We start from the raw sequence: 13,392 nt of genomic DNA, 5'->3' as shown, positions 1-13,392 counted from the left end.
TCCAGAATACAACAAATTGCATGAAAATGCACCCTTCATTGATTTTCTGTGATGTAGAACGAGTGACGCCTGGTGTTCAAAGCCTGCAACTGCATGCAAACCCAAACAAGTTTATTTGTGTTAAAAACAAAAACAGAATTACCTGGAAAAACTCAGCAGGTCTGGCAGCATCGGCGGAGAAGAAAAGAGTTGACGTTTCGAGTCCTCATGACCCTTCGACAGAACTTGAGTTCGAGTCCAGGAAAGAGCTGAAATATAAGCTGGTTTAAGGTGTGTGTGTGGGGGGCGGAGAGATAGAGAGACAGAGAGGTGGAGGGGGTTGGTGTGGTTGTAGGGACAAACAAGCAGTGATAGAAGCAGATCATCAAAAGATGTCAACCACAATAGTACAATAGAACACATAGGTGTTAAAGTTAAAGTTGGTGATATTATCTAAACGAATGTGCTAATTAAGAATGGATGGTAGGGCACTCAAGGTATAGCTCTAGTGGGTTTTTTTTTTATATAATGGAAATAGGTGGGAAAAGGAAAATCTTTATAATTTATTGGGAAAAAAAAAAGAGGAAGGGGGAAACAGAAAGGGGGTGGGGATGGGGGAGGGAGCTCACGACCTAAAGTTGTTGAATTCAATATTCAGTCCGGAAGGCTGTAAAGTCCCTAGTCGGAAGATGAGGTGTTGTTCCTCCAGTTTGCGTTGGGCTTCACTGGAACAATGCAGCAAGCCAAGGACAGACATGTGGGCAAGAGAGCAGGGTGGAGTGTTAAAATGGCAAGCGACAGGGAGGTTTGGGTCATTCTTGCGAACAGACCGCAGGTGTTCTGCAAAGCGGTCGCCCAGTTTACGTTTGGTCTCTCCAATGTAGAGGAGACCACATTGGGAGCAACGAATGCAGTAGACTAAGTTGGGGGAAATGCAAGTGAAATGCTGCTTCACTTGAAAGGAGTGTTTGGGTCCTTGGACGGTGAGGAGAGAGGAAGTGAAGGGGCAGGTGTTGCATCTTTTGCGTGGGCAAGGGGTTGTGCCATAGGAGGGGGTTGAGGAGTAGGGGGTGATGGAGGAGTGGACCAGGGTGTCGGACACCCTGGTCCACTCCTCCATCACCCCCTACTCCTCAACCCCCTCCTATGGCACAACCCCTTGCCCACGCAAAAGATGCAACACCTGCCCCTTCACTTCCTCTCTCCTCACCGTCCAAGGACCCAAACACTCCTTTCAAGTGAAGCAGCATTTCACTTGCATTTCCCCCAACTTAGTCTACTGCATTCGTTGCTCCCAATGTGGTCTCCTCTACATTGGAGAGACCAAACGTAAACTGGGCGACCGCTTTGCAGGACACCTGCGGTCTGTCCGCAAGAATGACCCAAACCTCCCTGTTGCTTGCCATTTTAACACTCCACCCTGCTCTCTTGCCCACATGTCTGTCCTTGGCTTGCGGAATTGTTCCAGTGAAGCCCAACGCAAACTGGAGGAACAACACCTCATCTTCCGACTAGGGACTTTACAGCCTTCCGGACTGAATATTGAATTCAACAACTTTAGGTCGTGAGCTCCCTCCCCCATCCCCACCCCCTTTCTGTTTCCCCCTTCCTCTTTTTTTTTCCCAATAAATTATAAAGATTTTCCTTTTCCCACCTATTTCCATTATATAAAAAAAAATAAAAAAAAAATTAAAAAAAACCCACTAGAGCTATACCTTGAGTGCCCTACCATCCATTCTTAATTAGCACATTCGTTTAGATAATATCACCAACTTTAACTTTAACACCTATGTGTTCTATTGTACTATTGTGGTTGACATCTTTTGATGATCTGCTTCTATCACTGCTTGTTTGTCCCTACAACCACACCAACCCCCTCCACCTCTCTGTCTCTCTATCTCTCCGCCCCCCACACACACACCTTAAACCAGCTTATATTTCAGCTCTTTCCTGGACTCGAACTCAAGTTCTGTCGAAGGGTCATGAGGACTCGAAACGTCAACTCTTTTCTTCTCCGCCGATGCTGCCAGACCTGCTGAGTTTTTCCAGGTAATTCTGTTTTTGTTTTGGATTTCCAGCATCCGCAGTTTTTTTGTTTTTATTTGTGTTAACTCTGGTATGCTACAATGGTAGCACTTGGGCTGTTATGTTATGTGGCACCCTACAGTTTCCAAATTGGTCCTGCAATGCTATATTTACTCTGTCGTCAACCAGTGTCGTCTACCTTTGGTATCTGGAGCCCATTTTTAATATAACCACCATTTTTAATATAAAACTGGTAAATTAGATAAACTATAATTTTTCACTAAGACAAAAGCAAAATACTGCGGATGCTGGAAATCTGAAACAAAAACAAAAATTGCTGGCAAAACTCAGCATTCCGTAGGGACTGTTTCCTCCAGGACACCCTGGTCCATCACCCATCCCCATCACCCCCAACACCTTATCCCCTTCCCACGCAATCGCAGAAGGCGCAACATCTGTCCCTTTACCTCCTCCCTCCTCACCGTCCAAGGGCCCAAGCACTCCTTTCAGGTGAAGCAGTGCTTCACTTGCACCTCCTTCAATTTGGTCTCCTGCATCCGCTGCTCCCAACGTGGTCTCCTGTACATTGAGGAGACCAAACGCAAACTGGGTGACCGCATTGCGCAACACCTCCAGTCTGTCCACAAGCATGACCCAGACATTCCTGTCGCTTGCCATTTCAACACACCATCCTGCTCTCATGGCCACATGTTTGTCCTTGGCCTGCTACAATGTTTCAGTGAAGACCAATACAAACTGGAGGGACAGCACCTCATCTTCCGATTAGGCACCTTACAGCCTTCTGGACTTAACATTGAATTCAACAACTTCAGATCAAGAATTCTCTCCTCCATCCTCGCCCCCTTTTTTAATCCCCTTTCTTCTACCTTCATTTTCATTTTTTATCCACTTATTTTATTTTTATTCATTTATCCGTAGTTTTATCCCCCTTATCCCATTTCTATCGTTTTTTTCCCCTCCACCGCCTCCTGCCCCACCCCATCCCCTACAGGGCCATCTGTCACTTGTTCCATGTTGTTCTTTCACACAATGCTACCCTTGTTCTGCTATAATCACATTCTGCTTTCTTACCTTTATGCCATTATTAGCACCATTTTTTTTTAGCACTAACCACCACCATTCCCTTTGTCCTTTAGTTCATGACATCTTTGTCTATACCTCCTTTGTCCCCACCTATCACTCGCCTTCTATCCAGTTCCCCCTGCCCCACCCCCCTTAAACAGTATAAATTTCATCACATTTCCACATCTCTTCAGATCTGAAGAAGGGTCATACAGACCCTAAAGTTAACTTTGTTTTTCTCTCCCTGCCGTTAGGCCTGCTGAGATTTTCCAGCATTTTCTGTTTTTGTTTCAGATTTCCAGCATCCACAGTATTTTGCTTTTAACTCCGATGTATACATTTTACTGAAGTATAGAGACCCAGCTTATTGAGCCTATCTGGGTAACTTCAATTTAATCATACACTAAGTAAACCTATTAGCACTAATACTGTGGAGGATGATTTCCTGGCACTTGCGGAGTGTGTATGAGATGGGTTACTGGAACAGTAGGTTGAGGGGACAAATAGGGATCGGGCTATTTTAGATTTAGTATTATTTAATGATGGCGAATTAATAACCTTGCTGCAAAGGAGCCATTAGGAAATAGTGACCACAATATGATAGAGTTTTACATTAAGTTTGAAAGTGATATAGTTCATTCTGAAACTAGGGGTCTAAATCTGAACAAAGGAAATTATGAAGATATGAGGGGCAAGTTGGCTATGGGGGAATTGGGAAAATGCATTAAAAAGGTTTGACAGTATGGTCTACAACAAATATACATTCCTCCAAGATACAAAAGCCCAACGGGATAAGTGAATCAACTGTGGCTAAAAAAAGGAGGTAAAGACAGCATTAAATCAAAGGCAGTGGTTTATAAAGTTGCCAGAAAAAGTGGCAAGCAGGATTGGGAGCAATTCAGAATCCAGCAAAGAATGACCAAGAAACTGATAAAGGGAAAAGAGAACATGAATGCAAGTTAACAAGAAACATAAAGGCAGGCTTTAACAGCTTCTTTAGGTATGTGAAAAGGAAAAGATTAGCAAGGACAAATGTGGGTCTATTACAGGAGGAGATAGGAGAGTTTATAATGGAGAATAGGGAAATGGCAGATAAACTAAATAATTACTTTGTGTCAGTGTTCATGGAGGAAGATACAGAAAATCTCCCAGAAATACTAGGGAACCAAGGGCCTAGTGAAAATGGGGAACTGAAAGAAATTAGCATTAATAAAGTGGTAGTACTCAAAAAATTAGTTGGATTAAAGGTTGATAAATCCCTTGGTCCAGATGAGCTGCATCCCAGAATGTTGAAGGGGATGGCCACAGAGATAGTGGAGGCATTGGCGGTTATCTTTAAAAATTCTATAGATTCTGGAAAGGTTCCTGCAGACTGGAAAGTAGCAAATGTAACCCCACTATTTAAGAAGTGCGTGAGAGAAAACAGAACTACAGACCTGTTAGATTGACGTCTGTAGTAGAGAAAATGTTAGAATCTATTATAAACGATGTGATAACAGGACATTTGGAAAATAATATGATTGGGCAGAGTCAACATGGATTCATGAAAGGGAAATCATGTTTGACAAACCTGTTGGAGCTATTTAAGGATGTTACTTACAGCATAAGTAAAGGAGAGCCAGTGGATGGGGTGTATTTGGGTTTTTTGAATGCTTTCGATAAGGTCCCACCTTAATAAACAAAATTAGAGCACATGGGATTGGGGGTAATATACAGCTATGGATTGAGAATTGGTTAACAGACAGAAAACATAGACTTAGGAATAAACGGATCATTCTCGGGACGGCAGGCTGTTACTGGTGGGGCACCACAAGGATCAGTGCTTGGACCACAGCTGGTCACAATCTATACAAATGATTTGGATGTAGGGACCAAATGCAATATTTCCAAATTGATGAGACAAAACTAGATGGAAATGTGAGTTGTGAGGAGGATACAAGGAGGCTTCAAGAGGATTTGGACAGGCTAAGTGAATGGACAAGAACACGGCAGATGGAATATGAATAAGTGTGAAGTTATCCACTTTAGTAACTAAAACAAAAGCAGAGCATTTCTTAAATAGTGAAATGTTGGGAAGTGTTGATGTCCAAATGGACCTGGGTGTCCTTGTTCATGAGTAAGTGAAAACTAGCATGCAGGTGCAGGAAGCAATTAGGAAGGGAATTGGGGTGTTGGCTTTCATCGCAAGGAGTAAAAGTATCTTGCTGCAACTGAATAGAGCTTTGGTGAGACCGCATCTGGAGTACAGTTTTAGTCTCCTTACCTAAGAAAGGATGTATTTGCCATAGAGGGGAGTGCAACAGAGGTTCACCAGACTAATCCCTGGGATGGCAGGAATGTCTTGTGAGGAGAGATTGAGGAAACTGGGCCTGTAAGTTTCGAAGAATGAGAGGGGATCTCATTGAAACTTACAAATTTCTGACAGGGCGTGACAGGGTAGATGTGCATTGGACGATTCCCCTGGCTATTGAGTCTAGAACCAGGACACACAGTTTCAGAATAAGGGGCAGGCCACTTAAGACTGAGATGAGGAAGAATTTCTTCACTCAGAGAGTGATACATCTTTGGAATTCTCTACCACAGAGGGCTGTGGAAGCTTAGTCATTGGGCATGTTCAAGACAGAAATCGATAGATTTTTGGATACTAATGACATCAAGAGATATGGAGAAAATGGGAAAAATGTTGTAAGAGGTAGATGAGCAGCCATGATCTGTTTGAATGGCAGTGCAGACTCAACTGGCCAAATAGTCTACTCTTGCTCCTATATCCTATGACCCTATGTAACCAAGATGCTTTAAACAGGGAATTAATCTTGTCCGGCTATGCACACTTTCCAAAACCTCAATATTACCCATGCAAGGCTAGAAATGAATATAATATTCCTAATGAAACCTAACCATGGTTTTGCAGAAAGACAAAATGAAATGTTTGTTTTGCAGTGAATTACATAGTCTACAGGCCATTTGACCCAACTGATCTATAACAACATTTATGCTCCACACAAACTTCCTCCCATCCTCCTTATCTAATCTTATTAGATATTCTTCTATTCCTTTCTCCCTCATGTGCTTACCTAACTCCCCTTAAATGCAGATAAGGAATCTGCCTCAACTACTTCATGATGTAGCAAATTCCACATTCCAACCAATCTCAATAATGAGATTCCTCCTGAATGCCTGTTTGTGTTTAGTAATTATTTTATATCTATGACATCTAGTTTTGGATATCCCCACAAGTAAAAACATATCTAAATCCATCCTATCCTTTATTTTAAAGATCTTTATCAGCACAGCCCTCAGACAACTTTTTTGGCAAAAAGAGCCCATGCCTGCCTAATCTTTCCTGATAAGTATATCCTTAGTTCTAATATCATCCTTGCAAATCCTTTTTGCACCTTCTCAAGTGCATTTATACGCTATTTATAGTATGGAGACCAGAACTGTGCATAGTACATCAAATGTGATGAAACCAAAGTTTGATATAAGTTTAACATAACTTCTCTCTTTTTTAATTCTATCCTTCTAGAAATAAACCCAGTGCTTGACCTTTTTTTAAAAACAGATTTAAGAGAAACGGCAGTTATTAAAATTCAAAATGGTGGTTCTAGTGTGGAAGAAAGTATGTAATAATTGTTTTTAAACTGACCCATTACCGATGGCAGAATCATAGTATTAAATTTTTCCACGCATGCTTCCCTCCTCAGTTCCTTTAAGGCTAAGGGCATCATATGGTGTAACACTAACCTGTATAGAACATTCAGTACTGAATTAGCAGATCTCAGTGAGGGCAGCCGTAAGGACATTACAATTGGCTCCCAGCTAGTGAGTGAAAAGAATTCAAACACAATTCCTGTTCCTGAGGATTCCAGTAACCCCTGCTAGAACTTGTACGTATGAGTGTTGGACAAGAACATGGTCAAGTTTGTGATGACCTCAGCAGGTCTGGCAGCATCTGTGGAGAGAGAAACAAAGTTAACGTTTCGAGTCCAATATGACTCTTCTTTGGAACCAGTTTCTCTCTTCACAGATGCTGCCAGGCCTGCTGAGTTTCTCCAGCACTTTCTGTTTTTATTTCAGATCTCGAGCATTCACAGTATTTTGCTTTTATTTTGTGATGACTTCCACTGTTGGAATCGGCAACACCTAGGCTTTTACAAAGAATTGTCACTCAAGTGGAATACTAGGTGCCAGATGTGAGTGACTATTTCCCTTATAAAATACATTGAGGTACAGCAGTTGAATACTAGATCCGATTCTGATTAGAAAGTTTTTCCGATTCAAGCAGAACGTTTATTGACAAAGTTTTAGCCAACAATACCTTGTCCCATAATGATTGGAGTTCTTCCTGTCCTCCAAGATCCCAGAACATTAGACGTGCTGATCCAACATCAATGGTTCCAACTTCAAAAAATAACAAAATTGAGTTTTGACTGTTTAGTAAGCAAGTATGAATCAGGGAGTACTAAAAAAAAATGAACACCATTGTAGTTGACTACTGCACCTTTGTAAACAGCAGTAATTATTAGCAGGAAGGACAACAATTTATAGATGACATAATACACTGCCAACTGTCAAGCATAATCACACTGCCAAAATATCAAACCAGAACATCTTTCATCTATTTTTGGACTGCATTGGTCACTTACCAAGTTCAAAATAAACATAAATATGCACAGGGCCCTTGAACTTGTCTGAATCATTACCTGCATTTCTGCTATCGCTGCTTCCCTTCCTTCCCAGCACCATAAGAGGTTCCCCCTGTCCTCATCATCCAATCCACCAGCCTCCCTATTCATTGTTTCTCCATTTTGTTTCCTTTCCTTTGCATGCGTCAGGCTTAACCTTGTTTTTCTTCTTTTTGTTTTTGGATAGCAGCTATTCAACATTCTGCCCTTCGTACCTCCTCTGGATCCATCTTTTGTTTCTTTACTTACCCCATTACTACCCTCTTTGGCTGTGCACCATCAACTCTTTCGTCATTTAATGTCTCCCGTCTTCCACCCGATCACAGACCTTCCCTGTTGTCCTTTATCTATCCTCCCCTTTTCACTACGTAAAAGCTATTACTTTTCTAACTTTTCCCAGTTCTGATGAAAGGTCATGGCCTGAAACATTAACTCTTGTTTCTCTCTCTCCACATATGCTGCCTGACCTGCTGAGCGTTTCCAGCATTTTTTCTGTTTTTATTTCAGCTTTATTGCACGTTGCTATTATAAATCTAGTGGAGTAATCTTGCATTAATAATTATGAAAACATTTCAGATGAGAAATGGAGGCAAATATCAACAAATCTCAGAATTTCTATTTGATTGCAAGCATGCACTGACCTACACCACATGGGCTGCAGCGGTTGAAGAGGCAGCTCACCACCAGCTTCTCAAGGGCAATAAGGGATGGGCAATGCTGGCCTGGCCAGCCATGCCCACATCCCGTGACTGAATTTTTTTAAAAATGAGAACCCGTATGACTATATTTCAGCCTTTCAAAGTCAGATTGGTATAGGTTAACAATCCACCTGGTTTGAGACATTATGGAAGATAGTCTATGACTAGAATCACATACATTCCCCACCTCAACTTCAGGACATGGTTCCCTTTCTTTTATTATGCCTCAGAGGGAAAATAAGGTGCAGGAGGGGAGGGATCAATAACATGGTTTGATGTAGGTTTGATTCCCTTTTGGTTAGTCCCTGGTCAAGGATGGAGATTCCACAACCCCAGCCTAACCCCTTGTTTTTACTTCCTTCCACAAATTTCCCATTATTTGTGTTTCTTCGTTTGCTGTGTGGTTTTGTCCTATCCTTCCCTCCTGTAGTAGTACAAGGGTTTTGATAGCAGTTGTCTTACTTTTTCCTTGTGATGACTCCACTCTACACTTTTTACCGCTGAAAGAAGAGACATGTTACTTCCCTGTTGCTGTCGACAATTTCTTGCAAGCTATCCTGATAAATGCAAGACAAAAAGCTTTGATGGCATGTCTCTTTTTTCAGAAACACTCAAGTTCTCCACTTTCCTTCCAAGGTTTTCCTTCACTTTCCTATAGCTTTCCTCATGCATGCTGTGCTCTCAGTATTTATTGTTCAAGAGTGCTCCAGATTGATCTCTGAGATATCTTGATGTATAGATATTTGTACCTAAACTGACCACTGCTAAATAATAAGGACTTAACTGTTTTAAAATCTGAGTTTGACCAGCTTTTAGAATATTCTTATTGTTTCACTCATGCAATACATGATTTGCATTTGGGGGGAGGAAAAAGCTATGTGATGCACAGCTTCTTGACCTTTGTCCAGCCAAAATTTCATACCATATGCTGTAAAGATCTAGTACATAATCACAATGCATTAATGCCAACATGTAGATAGTCTCTGGAAAAAGACCACACACACACAAAATTAGGCTGCAACCTTACTGTTTAAGCCAACTGTAGTAGTGATCTTTGATAAATTCATTCCTTTGTAGTTTCGGTTGAACTTGGTTTTTGTCTGCTCCAAGAAGGTCTGCACATGTTGGTTAAGCAACAAAAAATAAAAATAAAATTACATCACAATGAAACTTGAAGTCCAGAGCACAAAAAACACTTTCTTTTCCACGTAATTTTTTCCTCATAACTATGTACAAATGTTTGATACATTTGACAGCTTTAGAACAGCAGTGATCTACAAAATATTTTTAAACATGCAATAATATTTTAATCTCTTGGTTCTACTTTTGTTTACATTATAGATGTAAAGATTCACACAACTCAGAAAAAAGATGACATCATTCCCAAACTGTGCCCATAATGAACACACCCTGGATCCATAAGATAATTCTTTATCATTCTTTAGCCTTTACTACACTCTAATGGCCAGAAACAATATACAGTTCATTCCTCTTAATTCAAGGTCACTTGTTCATTTGAATTATCTAACTCAATGTTTAAGCACTGCTTTCCCACTTTGCTGCATTTATGTTAATTAGTTTGAAATAATACATAATTTTAGTGCAAAAAACATCAGCATAAGGTGGTATCTGATTTCTACCAATTTACATTGCCAACTCCCACATTACTCAAAACAAAAGACAATATGTAAATATAATTACATACTGATTTAAAGCTTTTTTTCATTAGTTTACAAATGCTGTCTAAATTTTTATGTTACAAAATCAAACTCAAAGTCTATTACGAAGGCAAGCCAAATACCACAAATATCATCTCACAGTTTTGCCTGCATTGTCCAATCCCAAGATCAGAATACAATATTCATCCTTCTGGAACATGTACTTCCACAGGCCAGACAGTAGTGTGTACATCCTACAAAACAAAACAGGTCCATCTTTCAAATATTTCCGTTACAAATAAATATGTCAAAGTTATACCCCCAGTCTTACAGCAATGTTGCAGACAAACTTGGACTATTACAGCAATGCTTTTATATGAATAAAGTGGCACAAGTGCTTTCAGTGAAAAATACCTTTGCTGGCATTGCTAATAATACACAATAGCTTTAACAAGAATAAGGTGTTATGATCCCAGCTGGTGTTATTACTGGACAAGGCAGATCCCAGAATGGAAGCTGGCTTGATAGATCATTTTTATTTATTTTTTTAACCGCGGAGGGTATTTACTGAACAGATTCTCAGGAGTCTGTTGTTAACTTTTTAACAAAAAGTTAAAACATTTATTAAACAAGAAACATTAACTATATTACACCAGATAACAATCAAGTTGCAAAGATTTTTAATACAGACACCAAAGAACAACTGGTTCAAGCTCGTTCTTTCCCTTTTACCCCAGCAATGATCTTTACCAGATCCAACAGTCCAGTGAAGCTGCACCACTATTTCCACACCAAAGGTAGAGCTGGTTCAGTTGTAAAGAAATTTCTCTTCCACAATTGGCATCTCCCTTGAGATATTCAGAAAACTTACCCTAAATTCACTATTGTTTTAACTTTAAAGCAATACATATGAGTTCATTAGCAGTCTGGCAGCATTTCCAGCTAAGGGGAGAGAGTTTTAGCCTTTTCTGTCTTCACTCTGTATACTCATACCAACTTACTGAAAAACTATTTTCTGTTCCTGCCTGTCTCTGTGGGTCTCTATCTCTCTGGACCCGTTTCTAGGCAACAGCACAGATTTTTTTTCTACCTTATGTGTTTGTTTAACTTCCCTATGTTACTAACCACCCTTAGTAACCCAGCTCTTCACTTCAAGAGTCGTAAAACCCCATTAAAAATGCACATATGCAAACAGGGCCTAGAGACTTCCCAGCTCCATCTCTCAGAAAACTCAAATCAAAATCCAGGTTTCACCTTTCTTAAATTAAAAACCATAAATTAAACTAAAATCTCTCTCTCATTCCTGATACCCACAAATACAAGTATAAATTACTTGGAACTACAGATAGCTTTAACAACTCCCTGCAGAAAAAAAAAACAAAAAAGTATCTTTAGGAGGCATTTTCATTTTCCATCACCATCCTTTCTTATCACTCCATCTTTCTTACTCATATAGATTTTACTCTAGCAGCAACAACAATGTATTTACATCAAATATACAAGGATCTGTGCTGTTTAATTTCCAGTAATTAGCTTTAATATGACCAGGTTTATTACAATGGTAGGATACCATTTTCTTGACATCACTTTTAGGTTCCTCCAGCCTATCTCCTTTATTATTTTGGAATCCTTCTGTTTGTTCTCTAGAACTAGTCCCTTTTCCATCACCAGATTTTCTATTTCTCCAGCTTCCTTGTTGATTCCCACATGACCATTTTCCCACATGAACTGTATGAGAGAGATATCATAGGTATCAGCCAAAATTACTGCTTCCCGGATCTTTGATACTTGACAGTCATCTAAATAAGTTTTAGTGGTTACTGGAATGTTACTTCTGTATTCTTCCCCCACAATCATAATTTCCCTCATATTTTCAAAAGTTTTCTGTAACTTCAGGTGATCAAAATCACAGCATTTCTTTTTCTCTTGCAAATTCTACAAATGTCTGATTAGGTTTCTTTCTTATGGTCCTAAACTTTAATTGATAAGCTTCAGGTACAAGCTCATAAGCATTTAATATTGCCTTTTTAACCACTTTGTAGGCTGCAGATTGTTCTTCTGACAAACTAGTGTACATATTAAAAACAAAAACAGAATTACCTGGAAAAACTCAGCAGGTCTGGCAGCATCGGCGGAGAAGAAAAGAGTTGATGTTTCGAGTCCTCATGACACTTCGACAGAACTTGAGTTCGAGTTCAAGAAGAGTTGAAATATAAGGGATCGCTCCCTCCGGGACACCCTGGTCCACTCCTCCATCACCCTCTACTCCTCAACCCCCTCCTATGGCACCACCCCATGCCCACGCAAAAGATGCAACACCTGCCCCTTCACTTCCTCTCTCCTCACCTTCCAAGGGCCCAAACACTCCTTTCAAGTGAAGCAGCATTTCACTTGCATTTCCTCCAACTTAGTCTACTGCATTCGATGCTCCCAATGTGGTCTCCTCTACATTGGAGAGACCAAACGTAAACTGGGCGACCGCTTTGCAGAACACCTGCGGTCTGTCCGCAAGAATGACCCAAACCTCCCTGTCGCTTGCCATTTTAACACTCCACCCTGCTCTCTTGCCCACATGTCTGTCCTTGGCTTGCTGCATTGTTCCAGTGAAGCCCAAAGCAAACTGGAAGAACAACACCTCATCTTCCAACTAGGCACTTTACAGCCTTCCAGACTGAATATTGAATTCAACAACTTTAGGTCATGAGCTCCCTCCCCCATCCCCACCCCCTTTCTGTTTCCCCCTTCCTTTTTTTTCCAATAAATTATATAGATTTTTCTTTTCCCACCTATTTCCATTATTTTTAAATATCTTAAAATCTTTTATGCTCTCCCCACCCTCACTAGAGCTATACCTTGAGTGCCCTACCATCCATTCTTAATTAGCACATTCGTTTAGATAATATCACCAACTTTAACACCTATGTGTTCTATTGTTGTTGACATCTTTTGATGATCTGCTTCTATCACTGCTTGTTTGTCCCTACAACCACACCCCCTCTCCACTTCTCTCTCTCACTCTCTGTCCGTGCCCCCCCCCCCCCACACCCCCCCGCCACTGCTCTTCAAGAAATGCCTACCTCCTTGAAGAAGTTCTGTTCTTTTCTGCGACAAGATTTCCGTTCCTCTCTTTTGCCTTGCTCACCTTCATTGCTTTCCATTTCCCTCCTGGTGTTTGACAAGGTGTTTACTAAAACCTGCTTTCACAGCCATATCTCCTTTCTCAGTGACTGTCTCCGTCTCCGACTTACCCCACGTGGATTTCAA

The 13,392-nt window shown here is 40.6% G+C and overlaps 1 protein-coding gene across 2 annotated transcripts in view; it reads right to left on the bottom strand.

The window, feature by feature from the left end:
• arfrp1 (ADP-ribosylation factor related protein 1) overlaps window positions 1-13,392 on the bottom strand; it is a 37,819-nt gene that overhangs the window by 14,464 nt on the left and 9,963 nt on the right. For both annotated transcript variants that reach the window (XM_041205344.1, XM_041205345.1), the window contains 3 exons: window positions 10,289-10,382; window positions 9,498-9,585; window positions 7,406-7,488 (listed from right to left, as the gene is read on the bottom strand). In XM_041205344.1, the coding sequence (XP_041061278.1) occupies window positions 7,406-7,488; window positions 9,498-9,585; window positions 10,289-10,382 (265 nt within the window). The remainder of the gene's footprint in view (window positions 1-7,405; window positions 7,489-9,497; window positions 9,586-10,288; window positions 10,383-13,392) is intronic.

This window comes from Carcharodon carcharias, chromosome 14, assembly GCF_017639515.1.
Source record: "Carcharodon carcharias isolate sCarCar2 chromosome 14, sCarCar2.pri, whole genome shotgun sequence".
Lineage (NCBI taxonomy): Eukaryota > Metazoa > Chordata > Chondrichthyes > Lamniformes > Lamnidae > Carcharodon > Carcharodon carcharias.
The sequence above is the reverse complement of the archived record's forward strand: the minus strand, read 5'-3'. Positions and strand labels throughout refer to the sequence as shown.